At 50.3% G+C, this 24,358-nt stretch overlaps 1 protein-coding gene across 1 annotated transcript in view; it reads right to left on the minus strand.

Annotated features, from left to right (window-relative positions):
- Nucleotides 1-5,032: 5,032 nt before the first annotated feature.
- DOCK2 (dedicator of cytokinesis 2) overlaps nucleotides 5,033-24,358 on the minus strand; it is a 424,170-nt gene continuing 404,844 nt past the window's right edge. The window contains exons 45-52 of the mRNA XM_044229734.1: nucleotides 19,422-19,598; nucleotides 17,955-18,038; nucleotides 12,015-12,152; nucleotides 10,394-10,521; nucleotides 9,311-9,482; nucleotides 8,184-8,304; nucleotides 6,522-6,664; nucleotides 5,033-5,588 (exon numbers count right to left, since the gene is read on the minus strand). Of these exons, the coding sequence (XP_044085669.1) occupies nucleotides 5,526-5,588; nucleotides 6,522-6,664; nucleotides 8,184-8,304; nucleotides 9,311-9,482; nucleotides 10,394-10,521; nucleotides 12,015-12,152; nucleotides 17,955-18,038; nucleotides 19,422-19,598 (1,026 nt within the window). The 3' untranslated portion in view covers nucleotides 5,033-5,525. The remainder of the gene's footprint in view (nucleotides 5,589-6,521; nucleotides 6,665-8,183; nucleotides 8,305-9,310; nucleotides 9,483-10,393; nucleotides 10,522-12,014; nucleotides 12,153-17,954; nucleotides 18,039-19,421; nucleotides 19,599-24,358) is intronic.

The following is a 24,358-nucleotide window of genomic DNA, read 5'->3' on the forward strand; positions in this document are numbered from 1 at the left end:
TTTCATTCTGGGACTACTGTGAACTGAGGTGGCCCCTGTAGGCCTCAGTTTCCTCATGTGCAAATGAAAGACCAAAGCTGTAGTTTTCAAGGAAATTGGGGCCACGGCAGTGACTATCCCAGGGGTCTCCGTGAATCAGAAATGAGTTGAGACCTCTAAAGTGCCTGGCCCAGCGACCACCCGGTATCATTTCTGTGTTCCAGGGTATCGGTTACTGCTTACCCAGGATCCCGCTGGGTGGATTTTCAAGTGACCTGCCCCCAAGGCCATTTCTAAGATCAAGGAAGACCATTATCGATTCATTCATAAATGTGGTCACTTACCATTGAAAAGCCAGACAGCCACTTTTCCAGGAACCTAATACTTTGTGAAAGTTCATGGCTCAAACATTTTGTAATTCACATTAGATTTCTTAGAAGATTCTATGCTAAATATTTATTTTTAATTTTTGACTATTTTTACAATCTGTGAATTTCGGGATTCTGCCGCAGAGACGGATTTTTCATATAATCTACTTCCTTCCCCTCAATTTCATCAAAAGTCATAAATAACAATATAATTCCCTTAAGAATTTTCTCACTGGAGTCACTGAGAGGTGAGTCCAAGAAAAACAATATGGTCAATTGTGTTTATTATTATAAGAGTTTGGGCTATTGAAACTTAATATTAAAGGGATTATTTATTATATTATCTGGAGCTGGTTTTAATGGTTTCCTAAGATGATTCCTTAAAGGTTGAGCTAATGAGAACGGAGTGGACATGGCAGAACTATCTGGGTTTATTCCACGCTATTATTAGAAAGGGACCTGCTACTTTCCACCCATGTGAATGCTAGCAATATTTAGAGCTCCGGGGGTCAGGACGCGCTGGGACGTCCCCTGAACATACACGACAAGCTGCTGTGTCTCACATTTCCTCCCCTAAAGAGGAAGCATCGAAGTTGAGGATTCGTTTTGGATTTTTGGACATAAAAAGCTCGGGAACACTGCTTCATCATCAGGTGACTTTGGAGCCTGCCGGTTTGAGTGGAGCCCAGAGCACAAGTACTCTGCAGCAGGTCCAGGCTGTGGTTCAGGCAGTTCTGTGTCCAGGACCATATGACCTGGCCATTCCGATGCTGCTGGAACCATCTCGGGTGGCCAGGGAGCCAAACGGAGTCCCTGACGAGGCCCTTTATGACCACCATCGCGTCCAGGACCTGAAGCACGGCGATGTTCTCCTAGCCGCTCTGTTCAAGAAATAGCTCCTAGAGAGCTACCGGGGCCTCGCGGGGGCGGAGCCCCTCCCCGGAGGAAACTGAGAGCCCAACCCGAGATGTCCACCGCCCTGTCATCAGTGTCTCCAGGCATAAGGTGGGTCAACATGGCAGAAATCCATCATGGGATCAGAATCCCAGGGTACCTACCTTACTTCACTGATGTCTCTCCTTCAACCCAGACCTGTGGACCCGTGGAGGGGGTTCCATATGGGCAACTCACAGAGGACGGGACTAACACAATTTTTTACTGCCAGCAGGGGGTGCCCTCTCTGTCGCCAGCTGGAAATGGACTGGTGCTGTGTCAGGGCCCCAACCAGGGATGAGGGGAATCACCCAGGAGGCAGAGCAGCAAGCAGGACACCTGGGTGACCTAGCTAATGGAGGGCGGTGTGAGCTGAGGTAGATGTTCACATACCCGGGCAGGGGAGCATGGCTGGGCTGGTTGGTCAGAGGACCGAAAAGATTAATGCTGGAAGGTTGATTGCTGGGGTCTGGGGAATAGGTGCATACACGGTCCAGCAGACATAGATTCAAAGCTGGTAGATCCACATTTGAACACCCACCAGGAAGACCATTGGTCAGGGAGGTGACGATCAGGCGCATGGATGGCCAGCACTGTCCGTCAGCCTGGTTCCTCGGCCACCACTTGCTTGCCTGGTGGACCACAAAACCAGCAGGGATGGGACTGTCCCTGGGTCCAACAACATGGGATCCCTCGTGTTCAGGACAGTATAGTCGTTGCTAATGTTGAGTGTCCAGATGGCCAGTGGCTGACTGACCCTGAGTCTGTGACGTGGCTCCATTCCTTGGGCCAGCACGGTGACTCCCCACCTGCCACTGCTTCCTACCCGCCTCCTCCTTTCTCACCACTTTAGGATTGCATGGCCCCCAAACACAGGTGATCAGTCATTGCCCGAGGATCTGTTTCCTTGCGAACTGGAGCTATGACAGGAAAGCAGAGGCCCCAAGTGTTCAGAAGCAACCGCAAACAGATGTGTTACTGGTTAGGATGTCTGGGGGCAGAGCCCAGCCTGATTTTAGATGCTGGGAAGGCCATTTACTTTTCTCAGTTTCTCTACTACTTCCTGACAGAAGCCTGAAAGTCTGGAAGAAAGTTAAAAGGCTTCCACTCCCCATTTGGAGACAAGACCAAAAACGCTCCTCCCCTAGGGAGAGTAACCGCAGTGCCCCAGCTCACACTAGAGTGTGGATGGTAGGATCAGCTTTGTCTCCAAGGCAGAGGAAGGGACCGTGGAAAGCAAGGGGTCTCAGGGTGCCTAAACAGAGGGTGAGGGAGTGCCATGGAGGGGAGATGACCTACAAGGAAACCAGGGAGCCAGGCAGGGCTGATTCCAGATTGGGTCCTGCGGATCATAGCTGTGTGGGCTTGTAGGAGTCATTTACCTTTCAAATGGGAGGGCTGGATGAAGTGATCTCTGTAGGTTCCTAAGAACTCTCCACCAGGAAAGAAAAGGATACAGCAAGTGGCTCCTTCGTCCCAGCCTACGTACCCCATCCTCCCTCCTTGGGAGCTCCAAAGGCAACATACGGTGACAGCACTGGCTCGTTTTTGACAGACTTGGCTTATAATAAGGGAATGTCCAGGGGCACAAGGAGACCTGTGCTGGATATGGAGCCCCTACCCTCTTATCCTGGGAGCCATCGCTGGCATTGAGGGGGAGGCCTTCAAAACGGGCATGGAGCATACGGAGTCTGATGTTGAGCTGAGGTTAGAGCTAGAAAGGTTAGAAGTGGACACAGCTGGCTGTGCCCCTTACTGGCTGGTGGACAGGGGCACGCTGCCAACTCCCCAGCTCTGGGTTTTCACATCAGTGGAATTGGGATCCTCATGACAGCCTCAGGGGATTGGTGTGAAGATGTGAGCGGAGGACGCATAGGGTAAGTGTCTGGTAAATGGAAGTTTTATTATTGTCGTCTGTTATGGTTATTACTGCTGACATCGACGTTACTGGCACAGAGCCACAACATCTGGAATTGTCCTGGCAGAGCATCAAGTGGGCCATCAGCCTGATGACGGTCCTAATTGAAAGGAGATGTGAAGCTCACACTCTGTTTAAATAAGAATCCGCCAAGCTCATGGTCGGCTCCACTTCTATGGGAAAAGGAGGCGTGCTCAAGACCCCTTCGGACTTCATAAAAACTCACAGATTCTGACAATTTTCAGGAAATGGAACTCATGGGGCCACACACTGTTGAGCAAGGAGCACAGAGTTATGAAATTTTTAGAGGTTAAAGCTGACTTTCCCAGGACGCAACAACAGTGCCCAAATCTGGGTGTTTTGTAAAACACCTCGGTAAGAAATGACCTCAGCAGTTTCAAGACAAGGGATCAGGTCTGTTCTATAGCCGTGTGAGAAGGGGAGACTATTTTTCCGTCTTGGTTGAGAATTTGTCCACTAGTTGTTGGAAGGGCAAACATTTCAAAGTTAAACATTGGGATCTCATAGTTTGGACTGAGAAACAGCAGGCCTGGGAAGCTTGAGCCTACCACTTGGAGAGGAAAAGGGCAGGACAGGATCAACAGATACAGGAAGGTACACTGGGCTCGTGTCTACAAGGGAAGCATGGTGATGCCCAAGAGTGGGTGGCTTCTTGGCTTCTTGAGGGCCCTCACTTCTCCTCCAAACCTTCTGGAGCTGTCTCCTCACCTTAAAGAACCCAAGACTGACAAAATGCCAACCACCACCATCACAGGGCTTTTTGGACTGTTGAGGAAATTGGAAGCTGGCCCAGCAGCAACAACAGGTCTGGGGCTCGATAAGGGAAATGGAGGCCACCAGGAAGAGCCTGGGGTGGACAAGGCTACAGGGACTGAGGCACCAAGGTGTCCAAGAGATAATACAGGGGTATGGTTAAAAGCCAAGCTTCCCATCTGGCTGCCCGGGTTTGAATCCCAGCCTTTCCACTCACCAGGTGGATGATCTTAGGTCATTTAATGCCTCTGTATCTTCATCCAGGAAATAACCATACCCACCTCTTCAGTCTTGATATAGGAAGCTAATTCTTGTCATGTCTGTAACACTGTGCTGGGGTCGGTCAAGCTCAATCAGCTTGAGCTCTTACCGTCTTTCTCTCTCATCTTTCACTATCCATAGGGACCCCGTCTCTAAGAAGCGAGGGTCCACCCTGCATCTCTACATGACTCTAGCTCCGAGCCCCATGTTGCCATGTTGCCATGCACTTAAAACCCACCCGGTACTGACTCTTTCCCAGCTGGTATCCACCTTTCAGACCAAGTCCTTAGGCTCTGCCAAGGCCTCTCCCTGCACAGTTCCCTCGGGCTATGGAGGGAAGCCTTTGCTTCCATGATCTTTTCTCCACCCATAAGAGCTCTTCAACTTTCTTGGGGCCTCATCTGAGAAGCCTAGGATTCCGCCAAGAAAAGCTACCACTTCTGACCTGGTGACAAAATCCCAAGGCCGGACCACTTGTCCACTGTTTTCCGAACTCTCGAGCCTTTGGTTGCGTGGCTTTTCCATCCCTTTCCAGAAGGGGAGATAGATAGTATGAGGACCACCTGAGGATGGTACTGGCAGGCTTTTTTGGCGTCCTTACATACCAGCATTCGGGCCCTAAGGAACTGGAATCCTGGAGAAGGCTCCTGAGGCTGGGGGGCCACGGACGAGGAGGGCAAATCTGGCGCCGCAACAGGCTGGAGCCAGGCCCCTCAACATCACGACAGGCCCCGCGTGGCCTGCCTTCCCGCCCTCTCCAGGCTGCAGGGATGCTGCCGACGGAATTATGCAACAAGGCTGACGGGAGCCATGCACACATTTTTATTGCCAGTAAGAAAACAGTAACACTTTGGAAAAGATCAACTAGGAAAAAGACTGGTTGGTTGTATTAAAAAATGTGAAATACAAAATAGTAACCAAAAATAAAATAAAAGAATATTTAAGAGGCTGCTCTGTTAGGTGCTAAGACTTAAAAAAAATGAAACAAAAATACAGCTCCTTATACCTAAGAAACCGGGTTATAAAAAGATGCGCTGAGGATGTTGGGGAGAGCGCGGTGGGAGAGAACGTTCTTGCTGGCTCCTCGTGCACACAGCCCCGAATCCGGGCAGGGGTGTCCTCACTGGGCGCTTGGATCACAAGCAGTGGGGGCCAGATCGGCCCTTGTTCCTCTTAGGGAGAGCAACCGGAAGGAGGTACCCCACTTTGAGGTCTCAGTATCCCACCATGTCTCTTTTCCTCCGGAAAGTTCTCTCGCTGGCTCCCCTTGTGCAGTCCTGGTTAGCAGCAGCTCACAGGTCCGAGGACAGGAAGTCAGGGATCTGTTTGCCTTCTTCAGCAGATTTGCTGGCCAGCTTTGTGGGAGAAGAAAATAAACACACACACACACACACACACACCCCCAGGATGGGATTCTCATGAGTACCAAAGCAGGGCTTCCCTGTCCCAGTTGCAAGACTCCCTGCCCAAAGCCTCGTGAGTGCAGGATAGCATGACCCTGGCTTTGGACAGAGAGGGGGCACCCCACCGCGGTTCAAGCACAGCCTCTGCGGCCCTGTACCCTGTGGAAACCTGGGCCAGTCACTCCCTAACTCTGTGAGCCCCATCAGCTCCTCCTGGGGTCATGGCAGGTCACATGGGACAAGGTCTGGAAGGTGCTCAGCATGGTGCCTGACTCCCTGCACGCTCATGGTAAACCTGGGATTATTATAGTCACCGGGCTCTGGTTTGTATTATCTCGAGGATCAGAAGTGTCGACGGGACTTTTTTTTATCTTGAGTAAAGACCGACAAGTAACAATAGGAGACGGGCCATGAAAAGTCAGGGCTTGGAAACTAACTTTTAATTAGTAGGATTCTGTAATATAAGTTGAATAGGAAAGCTCTTCCAAAAAAGAAAATTAAAAAGCGCTTTCAGCTTCCGAAGATAGCCAGCTGCTGTGGCTCTGACAGGCACACCGAAGGGCAACTTGGGCAAAGGACGGTGACTGGTCCTGAAGTCCCAGGGGCCCTGTGTCTCCCCTTGGCACGTTCTTGCAGCCCAGCTGGGGTCAGTCCTGCTCAGAGACCAGGGCCCAAGAGGAGAATTGCAGTGGGGGCATCTCCGGCTAGCATCCCAACCCCTGCAGGCCTGACCATGCCTCCCAGGGAGTGTGCAAATGTGCGTGCCTGTGCGTGCACGCTCATGCTTGCCTTTCCCCCACCCCCATTTTCTCCTCTCTCTCTGCGTTGCTTTCTTCCCATCCCCCTCCCACGTACACTTGTCTTTCCGCCCATCTGGGTCCTCACCATCGTCTTGAAGAACTGATTTACTTTCTTCCGTTTGAGCGTCTTCTTGTCGCCGTCTGAGAGAGGGAAGAAGGTCTGGCTGAGGCGGGGGGACGAGCTGGAGTCCTCTATCCCAGGCACGCCGGCCACAGAGAGCGTGAGGGCTGCAAGGACAGTGGGGAGAGGGAGTGAGTGGGTGGGCCGAGGAGAGGCGGTGCCCAAGGGACAGGAGGGTGACGTGGGGGAGGCAGGTAGGAGACTGGCTGGGGCACAGAGACAGAAGCCAGGGAGGGCACATCACAGTGCCAGGCAGGAGGCAGGAGGGCATGGCTGCTGCCTTGAAGGAGACTCTTGAAGCTGCCCTCCCGGGCACGGCTGGCCAAACCCCGGGCAGGGGCCTGCTGCCTGGTCCCCATCAAAGTCTCGTCGGGGCTTCTGAGCTAGAAACGTAGGGACCTGGGGGAAGGCCGCCTGGCTGCTGCGGCCCTAATATCCTTAGGGAAGGTGGCCTTTTGCCCCAAGGTGGGGAGTCGATGTGAGCTCACTTTTCCTTCACCTTTCTATACCAGGAGTCTGGATTTTTCATCTTCCCCAAGGCAGGGGCTGGTGGGGAGAACTGTTAGCTACAGCTCCCAGCTCAGAGATGTGTTACAAATTAGCTACCTTTTGATACTGTTTTGACCTTGATAACACAGAGACAGCAGTGCAGACCTCCAGGGTATTGTGGCAGTCTGAGAGGATGACAGGGACATGACTGTGTGTCTGGCCAGATGCCACAGTTCAGGGGCTATCGTGCCTGGTACGATGAGGCAGGGGTCAAGGGCATGGTTCCAGGGACAGAGCACCTGGCCTACACTCAGCCTCTGCACTTTCCTAACTGGTGACGTGCAGGAGACTGATATTCCCAGTGCCTCAGTTTGATCATCCACACAATGGGGCTAATGACATCATCTACTTTGTAGCTATGTGTTGGGGTGTAAATCAAAGATGAAAATTCAGTACGAGGTCTGGTGGTAGGCGGCACTCAAAAGATGGCAGGTGCCTTTGCTGAGATCTTCCTGCTGAGCTCCACAAGGGAGCTGCTGGTCTGTCCTCCCCACAACTCCGTCCTCAGCGTGGAGACAGCGGCCCACCAGACACAGCAAACCAGGGTGTGCCCGTCCCCGTTAGGGCTGCAGCATCCCCCTCTGTGATGTGGGAATGGCCATCCGTGTGCTGCTGCCCTCCTCACTGGACAGTGAAGGAGTGGTGGCGGAAATAAGTAGCATCTATGAATCAAACACTCTACAGCTAGAAGATGTGGTGGCAATTTCTGCAATTCCAGAAGAGGATTCCAGGTCAAAAAAGGAAACAGAGGGCTTCTGGCCAGTGGGGAGGCCAGGCTAATGGAGAACGCAGGGCTGCCTGCTGTGACAAGTGGATTCTTAGCGACTCCTAAAGACCAGAGGGACCACAAGTCTCCAGCCCAGCCCCAGGTGGGGCTTACAGGTCAACTTCCCCTACAGAACGGGGGGCAGGGTGGTGAGAGCTCAGGGGACAGGGAGCTTCTGAGCAGAGCCTCTTGCCCCTGAGATGCCCGCCCCCTTTGCTTTATGGCCACAGTACCCACCCACTCTCCACCCCCCAGGCCGGTGGCCCTGTTATCCTTCTACCTTCCAGTGCTGCCGGTAGCAGGGAGCATACCTGGGATGGTGGGCATGGACTGACTGGCAAAACTCATCTGAGAGAGGATGGATGCCCTGGGGGGAATGGCCGCATGCTCTGAGAGGTTGGTGTCACTCATGAACTCGTGCTTCCTGGAAAGCTGAAGAAATACACCACACACATGCAGACACACACACACACACACACACACACACACACACACACCACAGAGGCTTAGCATTAGGCAGCTCCTGGCCTTGCAAAATCAGTGATAATGGCTTGGCAAGGCTACTGTGTATCTAGTTTTGACTTACTCTGTTTTCTAACATTCCATGCCAGCCTGCCATGTACAGTTGCACAGGTTGCATATTATGTTACTCTAAGAGTTGGGAGACATTCATTTTAGACAATCATGTGAATGATCGCCTAGAATTGTAAAACATGGGGACTTATTTCCACTTTTGTGCCCTGGCGAGAGTAGCCTCTGAGGTCTACTGGGAATTATGTGCAGAATCTTTTCTTTACTGGAAGGCATCTTAGCAGGACCCTTGCCCTTTCATCTGGCACCCCTCCCTTGCCAGTATAGTTAATCCCTCTCCCCTTCCGAGCCTCTAAGAATGCCTTCAACAACTTCTCTCTCAAGGGAAACTAAGATTTGAACCCAATGACACCAAGTTTCATTATTAAATAGTTATTAGTTATAGGACAAAAACTCTCAAAGTCAGGGCAGTGAGAGTCCATCTCTGCATCTGTAGCTGGGTTCCTGGTTCACTTGAGGAGCCCAGCAGTGTCTGAGATGTCAGAGGTTGGAATGGTCCTTGGGTGAGGGAGACAGGGCAGAGATGTAGAAACAGCAGCCCAGCACTGGGTGGACTGCCTCCCTCCGTCTGGGTGCCCCAGGCAGCTTCTCGCATTTGCCACGTGGTGGGAAAGGCATGCGCAGGCTGGAGTCTTAACCGCTGGGGTTCAAATCCTGGCTCTGTCACATCAGGCTGCGTGGACACCTGTAGCACTTTGCCTCCCTGCTCCTCAGACACTCCTTCTGCATCACCTGCCTTGCTGCAAGCACGAGGCTTGAATGGGACCCTGTCTGGGGGCCCTGGAGAGCATGTGAGCAGCAGAGTTGCACTAAAGCTGTTAGAGGCAGCCTGAGGGGACCTGCTCACCCGCTTCAGGTCCGACTCGGCTGCAGCCTTCTCATCCGCAAACACCACGCTGCTCCTCTTGGCCCTCTTCTTGGACCGCCGTAGCTTGACTTCCGGCAGAGTGCTCCCCACGGAGATCATCTCCACCGGCTCCGCTTTTGGAGTCTTCGGAGTTGCTAATTCCAGGTCAAAGCTGAAGGGCACAAGGGGCGGCAGTAGGAACTGCAGTTAGAGCTTCACGGGGACCGCCTCACAGGGACCCAGGCTGGCTGAGTTGTGCCCACAGGGGTCAGCGGCAGATCTGCTAACCTGGCAGAGTTCGGGGAGCTGCTTGCTTAATTTGCAAACATTCAAAATACAGAGTAAAATGAAATTGGGGGATGGGAGCCTCAGCAGGAAAGACTTGCAGTGAGGAGAGACGTGGCTAGGCTGCGGCTCTGGATTCAAGTCCAGCGCTATCCCATTTACTGAAGGCCTGGGCAAATCACCCAGCCTCCCTGAGCCATTCTCTCTTTCCAGTAAGTGCAGGTGTCTGCAGGACCTTGTGGGGCAACGAGGAGGTGAGGCTGGGGAGTCCTCGACTCACGTTACCATGTCCTTGGAGGAGCGGAGTTGGGCCGGGTGGAGCGGAAGACCCCAGGATGGTGGGAGGGGAGAGGCTTTTCATGAGGTGAAGGAGCACCTTCGTCCCCTGCAGAGGGATGGGTGGGTGCAGGAGGGGCAGCTCTGCAGGGAGTGTGGGGGGCGGCGCCCAGCAGAGATGAGGAGAGGCGAGACTGAACAGGCTGGGGTAGGAGCTCCAGCAGAGATGGCCAGGCTGGGAGGACACCAGCTGTGGCCAAGTCCTGCCAGGGCTCGGAAAAGCTGCCTTGGGCTTGGGCCTCCAGTGACCCCCTCTCAGTGGCACTAAGGACAGCGGCGTCACAGCGTGCCTGTGGGGGTTTTAGTGAGGCACCAGCTAGGGAAAGGCTCGGAAGCAGGAGGGTAGGGAAGTAGTAGACGGGTGGCCTCTGGGGCAGAAGGAGAAGCAGCAAGGCTTTGCTGGGGACCCAGGGGCAAGGTGGGGGGTCAGCACTGCTGGGGGCTCCTGGGGCAGGCACTGACCTCTCAGAGGTGGTCCTGCTGGGGGTGCTGCAGTCAGAGTTCATGGAAGCCATAGAGATGATGGACATCTGCCTGTAGGAGCGCAGCATGGACCGCGGGCGGCCCACACGTCTGTCCTCAAAGTCGGGCTGCAGGCGGGGAGAGCAGGGTGGTGAGCAGCCCGTCCTGGGCTGGAGGGGCCGCTCCTGTGCCCGCAGCCTACCCCAACCTCCTCCAGCTGAGCAGGGCGGAGCTGCCGGGCAGGGCAGGGCACTGCACAAAACTCTTGGCGGGCTGAAGCCAGGGGGTGGTTGTTTTTGGAAAGAATTGGGCTGGCCTTTATTCCTTGTTTCTGGGAGCTGATCTCTTAATCCTTGTGATGTCCCCTTTGTTCTTCTCGGGGGTCCCATGATACTCATGAGAAGACTCAGGCTGGAGGCCAGGCCCAGGGACCAACTGTGGGGTTCCCGGGTCAGGCTCTGTCCCAGCTGGTAGACGTCCCTCCTCTAGAGAGGACAAGGGGCTGGGCGGATTTCAGTCATGCGGCCCAGGGGTCACCCTTCATGACAATGTAATAAAACCCCAGTAAGAACACCCCAGCTAAGGCTAGGGCGAGTGACCTGGTGGCGGCATGGATGGTCTGGCAGGGAGGTCGTGCCCTCGGCACACGTCCACAGTGTGTTCGGGACCCTCCCGGCCTCACCCTCTGCATCACTTCCTTTAGCTGGTCCCAATTTGTATTCTTTGCCATAAAACTGGAATCATAAGCATAGTGCTTTCTTGAGTTCTGTGGAATTCTATGAACCTGAAGGGGTCAAGGGAACCCCCAAGGTTGAAACCAGTTGGTCAGACATGCAGGGGCTTGGGAACCCCACTGTCTGAAGGGAGGGCAGTCTTATGGAGGACTCTGCCCTTCACCTGTGAGATCTAACCCAATTCTGAGTAGTTAACAACAGAATTGTGGGACTCGTTTCACGGAAAAACTCGGGCCAGAAGACAAGAGGCCTGGGTTTACCTCTACATTCTTTTAGGAACTCAGGACCTCTGTTTTCTAATCTATTGAGTCAGAGGCTTGAGCCACATGGCCTCTATGGGACCACAGAGCCTTGATGTTTCAGGATTCTGCTTCCTGGGGAGGAGGATAAAGATGTCCCTGTGAGTACCAGGCCCCTGACCTCTTTATGTCCCAGAGCTTATTAGTGGCCCAAAGCACTAGCTTTGGAGGCAAACAGATCCAGGTGAAAATTCTGCCTTGCACTCTCTTGCTGTGCAGCCTTTGGCAAGTTACTTAGCGCTTCTGAACCTCCCAAAGAGAAGCAAGGAGTTGAAAAGCATTCCTACTTCCCAGGCATGTGGTGAAGATGCCTGGGTTGTAGATGCCAAGTGCTGAGATCAGGCTGGGCACATACCAGGTGCTTCCCCAGTCTCTAAGTGTGGAGGGCCCTCTTTGTACCTGGGCTTTGTCTAGGGGTGACCGTGTGGGACCATGTTTATAGGAAGGTTCACCTGGATCAGGTCCTCCTCCTCCAGGGGAAGTCCCTTTGCAGGGTCCCTGCCAGCTCCCATCCCCCCCACCCCGCCCGCCCCCCTACACTGCACTCCACCAGTCTCACCCCCTCCCAGCCACGGGGACCATGCCTACCATTTCTCTGACACCATACTCCTTCTCCACCTTCACTTTCAGGTTCTTGAAACATTCTTCCATCCGGTCGTGGAAGGGCCGCAGATTCTCTGACACCCTTTTCTCATGGATTTTAATCCCAGCTCCCAGGAAAGGGATCTGGAGAGAAAGGGTAGACAATGAGCCACAGGTTAGCCTCCTGGCTGTGGCCTGGGACCTGGCCCGCAAAGATGGCTGAAGTCACATCGGGCTGCTCAGAACTTGTGGAGGGCACCGGGGCCTCTGAGACCTTCACACAGAGTCAGTAGCCCTGGGGAATGGGCAAGCTGCTGCCCTGGGGTTGGCTCTGGAAGGCGAGAAACCCCTCCAGCCACCCTTGCCCCCTAGGAGGGTCAGACCTGCACTAGAGGCTGTATGTTTAGGAAAGTCTACTGAGGGGCAGAGTATGGGTGAGCGGGGAGGAAGCTTGGTGATGCTCACATAAAGTTTGCCCAAGAAGCTCTGAGCAATGCAAAGGGAAAGGCTGAATGTCAGAAGCTAGCGGATAGAAGGAAAGAAGGGCCGCAAGGAAAAGGAGGGACGCAGCTTCGTCTTATAACATAGGAGATCCGGGGATACCTGATGTGGCTGTTGAAAAAGATAGGGAAGTGTTAATACACTAAGGTACTAGCCAAGAAGGAATTTTCAAAGTGATATAAAAGCCTTGGGAAGATGGGGGCAGATGAGGGGACCGATGTGAGGGAGTTAAACTCACGCATCAACAAAGGAGGTCAGTGGGATTCTGCCTCAATGGTGGCGAGAAGCAAGAATAGCCGAGCCACAGTGGCCACCGCTGGAAGGAACGCGGGCAGTGTGGCCCCAGTGGGACATAACTAGGGGTGCAAAGAATATAGATTATTTTGAGGAAAAGAAAATAAACATTTCCGTAAGGACACTACTGGCTCCTTCTTTGGGAGATAGCTCTGAAGGCACAAGGTGAAGGAGAAACCGAAATCTTATCTGACCTTCACCATGTCCAGTGGATGGAAGGATGGCAAGTGACCTCCCGGAGCAGAGGAGGGAGTTAGTGATAAGAAGAGGCCAATCTGCCTCTAGAAACTCATGAGGGCCTTAGCGATGGGAGGCAGCAGGTAGCCCAGAAAAGTCAGGGTGACTTGAGGAGCTGAACACAGAGGGATAAGTTGAAATCCTGTGACAGGAGCAGTTAGACCTCCAGGTCTGTGTCACTTCACCCTGTGGCCAAGGGTTATATTTTCCCATTTCCCCTAGAAGAAGGAGTTTATCCTCTAGAATAATTAGAACAAGGAACACTGGGCTTGAAGGCCCCAGGCACAATGCGGGCAGGGATGAGGAGCCAGATTGCACATGGGAGTTGAAGGGGAAGTCTGCCTACTGATGGAAGCCCTTCACCTCCCAGGTCCCAGATTCTAGCAGCATTATTGCCGGGATTATCTTTCCTAGGTTTGAAAGGTGTGTAGCTGGAGAAAGGGAATGACTCATTACACAGACATCTGTGGGTCACTCAGTTGCCACATAGTGATGCCATGTAACTGACGAAGCCAACACTCACATACACAGAGTTTCACTGAGGTCTTTCATGCCTCTGTTTGTGAAGATCACCAAATATTGAAGGAGGTTCTCCAGTATAAAAGACAGAGATCAGAACCAACAGATAGGAAGCAAAGCAAAAAGGAGAAAAGAAAAAAAAAAAAAAGGGAGGAAGGGTAGCAGGGAGGAACACATGAACTAACTTGGAAAAAACAGGGAGGATAAAGAGCGCCTAAGAAAACAGTATTTTAAAAAGTTTAATTAATATATAGAAACAGAAAAGATCCTCCATCCATGAAAAAAGACAAAAATTTTATATAAAAAAGAGGAATAATCGGGCGCCTGGGTGGCTCAGTGGGTTGAGCCGCTGCCTTCGGCTCAGATCATGATCTCAGGGTCCTGGGATCGAGTCCCGCATCGGGCTCTCTGCTCAGCAGGGAGCCTGCTTCCTCCTCTCTCTCTACCTGCCTCTCTGCCTACTTGTGACCTCTCTCTGTCAAATAAATAAAATCTAAAAAAAAAAAAAAAGAGGAATAATAATAGAAATCCCACATATAAAAACTAATAGCATAGATATAGTTGGAGAATGGGTTTACAACACTAACAAAGACAGGAAATCAATTATCTAGGCATCCATCTCAAAATTTTAGTGAAAGGACAGCAAATTAAATCCAACAAGAGTAAAAGGAAGGACATAATAAATGCGAGAGTAGGTATGGATAGCAAAAGAAACAAACTTACAGCAGAGAGGATTGAGGAAGCCAAAGCTGATTCTTTGGAAAACTGTTTCTTTGCATCCAGTAGGGCCAAAGCTGCCTGACCTGGAAATTCCAGTACTACACACGTACTGAGGGAAGTGAGTAGTTATGTTCACCAAAAGACATAAACAAGAATGTTCATTGCAATTGTATTCATATTACACAAAACCTGAGAGCAACCCAAATGTCCACCAACAAGGGAATGGATAAATAAATTGTTATGTTATTGGTATGTTGTGCATTCATGTAATGGATGAGGAAAATTAAAAAAAAAAAAACATAGACCTCTGACATATGTGACAACCTGGTTGAATCTCAAAGGCATTGTGTTGACCAAAAGAAGCCAGACACACAATAGTCCATACTGCATAGTAATATATACATATAATACCACTTATATGAAATTCAAGAGCAGGCCAAACTAAACTGTGCTGATTGAAGTTCGGGGGTATCTACCAGACCTAGATACTCCATACTATAATCAACTCCGTGCCTAGGTACACACCTGTCAGAAATTATGCATATGTGTGCCCCAAAGACATCTATAAAGATGTTCAGAGCAACATTCCTTGTAATAGCCCCAAACTACAATCAACCTAAATCTCCATCAGTAGAAAAAGAAATAAATATGTTTTGGTAGCATCACACAATCCAGCTGTACAGACCATATTATACATCAGTGAAAATGGAAGAATGATAGCTATGTACAAGATGAGTGAATTTTACAAACATAGCATTGAGCAAATAAGTTAGACCCAAAGAATGTATACTGCATGGCCTCATTTATATTACAGGCCAAAAATAAGCAAAAGTAAACTCTGGTGTTTAGGAGTGAGTGGTTAAGTGGCTAAAAACTATTTTTATTTAAAAATTTTTTTAAAGATTTTATTTATTTATTTGACAGGTAGAGATCACAAGTAGGCGGAGAGGCAAGCAGAGAGAGAGGGAGAAGCAGACTCCCCACTGAGCAGGGAACCCAACACGAGGCTCCATCCCAGGACCCTGAGACCATGACCTGAGCCGAAGGCAGAGGCTTCAACCCACTGAGCCACCCAGGTGCACCCAAAAATCATTTTTAAAGGAGCAAGGAAATGATTACTGTGAAAGCAGGACTGTGGTCATTCTTGGGGAAGACTAACAATCACTACAAGCGAGGCTTATAGACACAAGCAGGCTTCTGGGCTCTGCTTCATCCAGTAGGTGGTCATATGGGTGTACACTTTGTGATAAATCAACATGCTGCCTATTTTTGCTATGTGTACTTTTCTGTATGTAATATCTCACAGCATGTTTAAAAGATGAATTCACTGTAGACATCTGTCCATGCTGATAAATATAGAGAAAAAATCTTTACAAAGAAAAAAATTAAGAAGCAATCAATCTTGAGATCTGTGCAATCTTGAACACAAAAAAGTACTTGGAAAGCTTTGGCTTTTGTTGTGTTACTAGACTAGGTGCAAGAGTTTCCCCTTCGAAATCCAAAGTTCTCAGGCTTTGAGAAAATCCAAAGTGTATCTGGCTTTGTGAAGCTAAGATCCAATTTAGAATTAAGCTCTAAGAGGTCAGGGAACAGGCCTAATTTTGTCCAACACTATTTCTGTTGCTGGGCACACAGTAGGATCTCAATAAATACAAGGTACAAGAATGAATAGACAGAAGGAAAAGGAAGAGCTAATTCACTGTATGTAATATTGTTATAAGGCTGCCTCCACCATGGCAGGGTACCATCTTCTGAGTGTTAAGTGCCCATGGTTAGGGGGTCTGGACTCTGAGTGGGAGGAACACGGCCCCCTTGCTGGGGAGGGGGTGGCTACCAGGTCAGGAGTGGGCTTCTGTAACGTGGTGGCTTGTTGGGGGCGGGGTGGGAGAAGTAAGGAAAGTGTTACAGAGAAGGTGGCCACTAGGGGCCGCTGTCTGAAGAAGCCAAGTTAATTGCTCTTAAAAGCTGTAACAGCTAATAGACACTTTCAAAGTCTCCCTTCTTTTTAATGTCCCTCCATTAGCTCCAAGACTCTGATAGAATTCTTTAAGAAGGTACAGCCTGGCACTAGCTATGCTGTGAGGCTGAGGTTCCTGCTTTGGGTGTGGTGGACACAACAGGGAAGATGAACTACCAGATGATAAGACCCGGTAGAGGGGCCCAGGACAGTGATACTGATTGAGAATTGACACCAACAACCAAACAAATGTGTGTGGTGTGCTAGCCCTCCCTGGGGCATCCCAGAAATATCTGAGAAAGGGACCCAATCAAAGCCAGGCCTTCCTGATTGCCAGGTGAAGGGGAATATCATTCTTTGAGTATTAAGGGGCATGATGACCTCGGGAAGCTGGGGATCTTGGGGAAGTTTGTGTTTCACAGGTGGCACAAGGTAGGAAGGGAGAGAAAATTCCAGACACACAAAATGCACTCAGGAAACCGTGTCTGTGCAGCACTTGCTGTTTCATTTTTAAAGCCTTGCTTTGCATAAATTGGCAGAGGCAGAGAAGGACCTGAATTAGGAATCCTTATTTTAAGAAAAGAGGCTGCACCCATTCCCTGATTTCCCTAGAGTAACAAAAACTCCCTACCACAATAGCTTGCTTTTCTTTGCATGGTGACTGGCAAGAAGGGAGGGAGGGTGGGAGGGAGGACAGGCAGCTGCAAACTGCTGCCCCCCTGCTCCATGCCTCCTTCCAGCTCCTGCCCTCTGGAGCCCACCTGGCATTCTGGGAGCTGAGTGGTCTCTGCAGAGCAGGTTCAGGTTCAAGGACCAAGGACAGGGAGTCTTATCCTTTGAAGGCTTTTGGGGGTGGGGGGACCTGGTGGACTGTTTCTTTTCTGGGGAGTAGGAGAGAGGGGGAGAGATAAATAAAGGGAAAGAGAAGGAGGGAGAGGGAAGGAGGGAGAGAAAACACAGAAGAGGGACCCAGAGAAAGGCAGGGAGAAGGCAGGAGGGAAGTGGAGAGAGTAGGATGTGAGGGGCAGAGGGAGGCAAAAGAGAGAGGAGGGGTAGAAGCAAGGAAGGTGTGAGAGAGAAGGAGGAAGGGACAGATGCACAGCAAGACAGAGATGGGAAGAGAGCTTGGAGGGAGAAGATGGGGTGCAGGGAGAGAAGGGGTGGAGGGAAGACAAAGACAAGCAAGGTGGTAGGAAGGGCAGAGCCTTCCAAGTTTTCTGGCTTGACTTCTGGGGGAGTGCAGAATGCAGGCTCTTTGACCAAAAACCCACCAAGTGAAGGCCTCAGTTATTTCCCAAAACCTGATAATCCATCCGAGCCTCATCTGCAACAAACTGGGCCAGCTTTAGGAGGTGGGGGTGGGGGCGAAATCTTCTGTTACCTGATTGGTGTGTGCCGGGCAGGGGGCCTGGCTTTCCTTTCTGTCCCACTGGGGAAAGCCACCTCTCTGAATTCCACATGCATTCAATAGGGCTGTCTAAGCAACACGCAGCAGAGCAGGGCTGCCCAGCCTAGCACCTGTGGGGCACCCCAGGGTGCAGGGCCCCTAATCCCAGCCCCGGGAGATATGGATTCAGAAGAAGGGCAGAAAGCCAAGGGACAGGACAAGAGGTTACACTAGGCCATGTCAGCCTGAGACTAGCCGGCAGAGGAGAAGGGAGCAGGGAGAGGGCAGGACCGAGCCGGGGTGACCCAGCCCCAGTCCAGCTATGCTTTACCTGCCACGCGATCAGGTCCTTGAGGCGGCTCAGTTTTTCCTGGTCCTCTGGGTGATCCCTTGTGTATTCCTCTGTAAAAAAGGCCTGGGGAGGACAGGCAAGCATTTGGGGTTTCCTGTTCATGTGGCGTGAACCCCACAAGCAACCTCTCTGTTACTGGGAAAGGACACCGTTGGAGGGAGCATGAGGTCACGTGTATTTGAATGGGGCAGGGCCCTGTAGGCATGGACTTTGTTTCTTCTTCCTGGAGGCTCAGATCAGAACCCACTGGACAAGGGCCACAAATCCCAGCGAAGCTGTTCTCCAAGTCTCCCGGGAGCAGATGCATCAGCAACACTTGGGAATTTGTCAGACATGTAAATTCTTGGGTGCCACCCAGACCTACTGAATCAGAACCTCTTGGGGGAGGGGGGAGTGGAGGAAGAAGCCCTGCATGGGGTTCTGATGCTCCTTCAAGTTTCTGAGCATTGATCCAGGGAAAAGAACTCAGGAAGGCATCCCCCTGGGATGCTCCCGCTCCCCCGACCACCTCCCTTACTGTGTGTGCCCCAGGCAGCTGCTAGCTCTTCTGGACTTAGGTCCTCGATGTGTATGCCCATACACAGACTTGTGTTATCACCCCTCAAGGTGGAACAAAGCCTTCCTGATGATGACTAATGGGATATCCAAGAGCAGGTAGAAGGGCTGCTTGGGTGACTGAAATGACTCTCCCTAAATTATACCTCTGCATTGTATTCTTAGTTTTACATCAGCGGAGGACATAGAAAAGATAAATGGGGAATCCATTATGAGATGTATTAGAATGAGGAGTCCTTTTTCCCCTCTGTGCCATTAATGTATGGACTAGGTAAAAGCCAGATAAAGTCTCTTTATTCTACTTCAATGCTGGGAAAAGCTATGTCCCTCTGCTGAGAAACTGGTATTTTCCCAGCGGAAAATGTGACTTACATAACTAACTATTGGCTTTTCTGTTTTTGCCACAGGTACCAGGAGGCTCAACATAAAATCTGTGGCTAAAATGTGTGGGCATCTCTGGAGAGACCTTACAACTTGGATGCCTAGATTATAACTCCCATTTTGGAGTTGATCTCCTAGACTTTCTATATGTTCACATATTCTGGGTTTCATTTCTTTCCATTTGTAGAGGTCATCTAGATCAACTGTGGAAGATATGGGGGTCACACAGGTGGCACGTGCTTTGATGTGTGGCTCCTATACTTCTGAATAGGGGATCCTGCTGACCCCTGCTCCTTCCTGTCTCAGCAGAATGGGGCACTGAGGATGGAAAGGAGATGAGAGAGGGAAGGGGTTTGAGGTCCCACCAAGCTGAAGTGTCCCTTCGGGGGACACACAGCCATAGTAAGGCAGTGACCTTCAGCTATATCTGCCCCTTGGGTCCTCCTGCCACTGCTCTGTGGCCACGGTGGAGGTCGTGGGCGGGGGTGGCTGGTGTGTGGAAGCCCTCACCTTCTCATACTTGGCGAACCCTCCCATGACAGCGGGGTCCACGATCCCGTTCAGGAGCATAGAGAGCGGGTTAATGGGGAGGCTTTCATCACTCTGGTACTGGTTGATCATCATCAGAATCTTCTCGTTGGCTGTGGACATGGTTTCGATGGCGTTCTCCAGAGGGCTAATTGTGGTCTGTTGAAAATGAGATCATCAGGAAGAAAGGGCCTTAGCAGGTTGCTTTAAAAACAGATATAATTATTGGTATTGATTTCATCTGGGGTTGGAATGCAAATGAGGCAATGCTCCCCAAGGGGCTGTAACAGGCTCTTGTTATAATCAGTGAGCCCTAGGGGCTGTCTCCTGTCTAGGGAAAGGCAGGCTAACTTCTGCTTACTGAGAACGGCATTTCCCTGGGGAGGAAGAGGCAGGAAATCTCAGGCACTTGCTGGGGTTTCAGAGGCCAGGTATGCTCCAAGGAGGGTTTTCTCTTTTCCTTCCTCCCTCCGTTCCTTCCTTCCTTCTTAGATTTTTATTTATTTATTTGACAGAGAGGCACAGAGACAGAAGAAACACAAGCACAGGGAGTGGGAGAGGGAGAAGCAGGCTTCCTGGTGAGCAGGGAGCCCGAAGTGGGGCTCAATCCCAGGACCCTGGGACCTGAGCCGAATGACTCAGCCACAACTGAGCCACCCAGGTGCCCCAGGGTTTTCTCTTCTCACTACCTGGGCAAAACATGCTCCAATTCAGCCCCTCCTGTTGTGCAGCTACTGTGTGTGAATTACGATCTGTGTGGGCATCTGGCGATCTGATCACCAGGCCCATAGTAGGTCCTAAGGTTGGTTGTTGTATAAAATGTCACTGCTCCAAGCTGGACTCAATTTAGTTGAGAGGATCAAATGAAACCCCTTTCCAACACCTCTCAGAAAGCAGTATAAACAGAGTGCCATAAAACGGGAACTGGCAAAACAGTGTGGTTTTCAAAAGATGGGACCTGGAACACAAAACAAAGCCAGGGATCTGCATGCTTTTTCCGTGGAAGGGCCAGACGGTAAATATTTTAGTCTCTGAGCCAAGGACACAACCTGCTATTGCAGGGAGAAAGGGGCAACAGGCAGCCTGTGAGTGAATGAGCCTGGTTGTTACAATAGAACTATTTACCCAAACAGGTGTAAGAGGGGTGCAGCTCACAAGCCAGGGTCTGTGGACCCTTAAACTGAACAAATTAAAACAATACAAATCTCAGCTCTGCTATTTTTTTCTAGCTGTGTAACCTTGGGCAAGTTTTCTAACCCTTCTGAGCCTCGGTTGACTCTAGTACAACAAGGACAGAGGATAAGAAAACCTGCTTCAGAGACCAGCTGGGAGCCACTGTTACTAATTCTTGTGGGTGTGAGGACAGAGGCCAGCAGTTGTCCTTAAGAAGGTAAGTCTTGCCGGCAGGGCCCAGTAGAGGCTGGAGAGAAGGGTCGAGTAACAGGGGAAGACTTCTTGGAAGTAGGGACCCTGCGCAGTGTCATCAGTGACATGATGGTGATACCGTGCCTGTCTCACTGGGTATGTAGCAAAGATTGTTTGAGATAATATGACTCTCGACTCACAGCAGAATGCTTTAAAAGTTGGCACCAAAAGTTATAACCATCACTGTGAGAAGGACAGACCAGCCTCTCCAGCCATGCTCTTGGTCATCTCTCTCTCTCTCTTTTTTTAAAGATTTTATTTATTTATTATTTGACAGAGAGAGATCACAAGTAGGCAGAGAGGCAGTCAGAGACAGAGAGAGAGGGAAGCAGGCTCCCTGCTGAGCAGAGAACCTGAGATCAAGACCTGAGCCGAAGGCAGAGGCTTAACCCACCGAGCCACCCAGGCGCCCCCTCTTGGTCATCTCTTTGAACCATTTCCTCAGATCTCTGAGATTCTAGCCTCCGCACCCCTTGTTTCTGGACACTTTTGAGGATGGCCGCTCTCTGCAGTACGAAGACCCCAAGGAGTAGACTCGACCTCTGTTTCCTTCTGCCCCCTGCCGTATTCACACAAACACGTGCAAACATGCACACACATGTGCTCATACACACACAGGCACGTGCACAAAGAGGGAAATGAACCCCCCGGGGAAGGCTGCTCTGGCTGGTGGGGGCTGCAGTCCTTAGGCCACAAGCTACAACCCATGGTCCCATTTCTGGCAAGCACACAGAACCATCCCCGCAGGGACTTTACAAAGCTGAGGTCTAGACTGAGTTCCAAGGAAAATCTATCACCACCACGTGGATGGAGCCCAGCACCACACCTGGATTTCAACAATAGCCTGGCATGTCTGAAACATGCAGGCTTTAAGGAGAGTTATTAAAAATGGAAAGTCCTATTGATTGGCTTTTTCCCTCATTTCTGAAGCTATTTTTGAATCTCTAAGTCTTTAACCTCATTATAGCCATCAGGAACAGAGAATGAAAAGGAAAATTCTTTTGGTTTCTCACCTACGCCTGAGTATATAGATCTCAGCAGAGTTATGGGGGTTCTGCATTGGGTGGGAGGCCTGGATGTAAGGGGCTGATAACAGGAATAAAAGCAATCATCATGCTAATGGGGCCGGCTCCATTTACTGATTGCCTCCAAGGTGCCAGCCCATGCTGGGCTTACACCACAACCAGGAGCTCTTCTTTTGTTCCCTGGACAGCAGGGGTCCTTTGCCCCAGGAAGGTTGGCTGCAGAGCTGGGAGGGAATGGGTTCCTGATTCTAAAGGGAGCTTCCTGACCACAGCTGGTCCACTCTGCTACCAAACTCGCCTTATTATTTGTCCTTGGGACTTATTCAAGTCCTCAAATCTCTGGCCCCCTTTCTAACCTCAATCTCAGTTTCTTTTTAAGCAGTACAAGTATATAATGCTTGCCCAAGGCTCTGTGATGGGAAACTAAATTATCAGGGAGCAAATGCTTTGGGAACATTTTTAAGGGGGGAAACGTCGGCTCAAAGATGAAGTGATGCAATCCCTTGCAATCAAGTGGCTAATTATTGGTGCAATCAAGCAATCAAGGGCGTGTCCCTCCTTTTTTTTTTTTAAGATTTTATTTATTTATTTGACAGAGGGAGACACAGCTAGAGAGGGAACACAAGCAGGGGAGTGGGAGAGGGAGAAGCAGGCTTCATGCCAAGCAGGGAGCCCAATGAGGGGCTCAATCCCAGGACTCTGGGATCATGACCTGAGCTGAAGGCAGTTGCTTAACCAACTGAGCCACCCAGGCGGCCCAGGCATTTCCCTCCTATCACCCTCCTAAATCTTCTTACGAATCCCATGAACTGCACAAGACAGGCTAAGTTTTTATTACAATTTACTCCTACCTGATCACTTGAACAATTTAGGTCCCACTCTGGGCTTCAGAGTCTTTATAAGCCAGTAACGAGACTGGACAAGAACCAGGTGTGGGTTTGCACACTGGAGACCCATAGGCCAAACTGGGCCTCTCATTCAACCCAGACACACGTTCTCCTGTTTTAAAGACGTAGTTCAACCAGAGGAAGCATGCCGCAGCTTAGGCCACGCCACGCCCTGCTGTCTTAACGCCACGATTTCACATATTTACAGTATCTTCCCGGGTTAGGAAGGTTTTTGAATTTATAGCCTCTTGGACTAAATGACCTCTACAGTGCCTTTCAGCTCTGAAATTCCATAGTTTTTCAATCCCTGTCTTACAGGTAATGAAAGCTAAGGCTCAGAGATATACAGTGTTTGTCCAACAAATACAGCTTGTTAATATCCCAGCTGAAAGGGGTCTCCAAGCCCTTTGTAAAGACTGCATGTTCCCAGGGCCACAAACAAGGAAAGAACCCTCAATCCACAGAACTGACATTGGAATTCTATCGGAAAACACAGCTCTGTATAAACAGTACTGTAGTCATGACAATTCGTGCAAGAAACAACCGACAACGAGATACCAATTTATGTAGGACAGAAACAGGTTTTTAGAAATGAACTCACTCTGCAGGCATGAAACTTTCATGTCTGAGACATCCTGAAGTTCTTGGGAACTCAACTGAGGGTGGCTATTAGAGGTAGTTCACTCCGATCAACTTTTTGGACGTTTTTCAAACCCCTTCTCTCGGAGGGCATCCGGGTAAATGAAGCAAAACAACAGGTTGACTCTTTCCTAACTTCACACTCCTGAGTTCACAAAACAAGATATCCAGCTCAGATATTAAGGATTTCTGCTGATTCACTGAGGGATGGATTGATGGCTTTACCTAACAAAATAATCTTGAGCACCAATTATGTGCCCGAGACTAATTTTTGCACTCAGAGATAGGGTAGGGAACAAAATAGACAAAAATCTCTCTTCCTGGAACTTATATTCTAATATGTTATTGTGTTTAAAATTGTAGCTATTAAAAATATCTAAAGCCTATAGGCAAATTATGTAGTCCATTAGGGGGTGATGGGTGCTTTGAGGAGAAACACCCCAGAGGGGTTGGCAGGTGGTGCGGACAACAGGGAGTACAGCGGGAATTCCCTCAGCCTGCCCACAACCTAGCTGGAGCAGAGTTCCACCATGGGATAAGACACAGCCAGAGTCAATGGTGGAGGCTACGTATTAGCAGAAGGTTTCTGATTCCTCCCCTCAAAAATGAGAATAGTAAGAGCATATATGTCACAGGGTTTTGTGAAGATTAGATGGGGTAATGCTGTAAAGCCTTTGATGCCCTGCCTGGGACACCTGTCAAAGCTTATCATTTACCACTGTGTCCCTGAATGAAGAACATGAACAGTTTTTCCTTCCCAGGGTGCTGCTGATGTCAGGATGGGTTGGGGACACTTTCCGGAAGCAGAGAGTGAATTTGGTCCAGATGTCTGAGATAGGAGGTGAAAATCAAATCCCACTTCTTTCACTAAAGCTTAAATAACCCACAAACTCACACGGTACGTTGATTTCCTCATCTGTGAAATGGGAGAATAAGAATATCT

The sequence above is a fragment of the Neovison vison genome, chromosome 1 (assembly GCF_020171115.1).
Source record: "Neovison vison isolate M4711 chromosome 1, ASM_NN_V1, whole genome shotgun sequence".
Lineage (NCBI taxonomy): Eukaryota > Metazoa > Chordata > Mammalia > Carnivora > Mustelidae > Neogale > Neogale vison.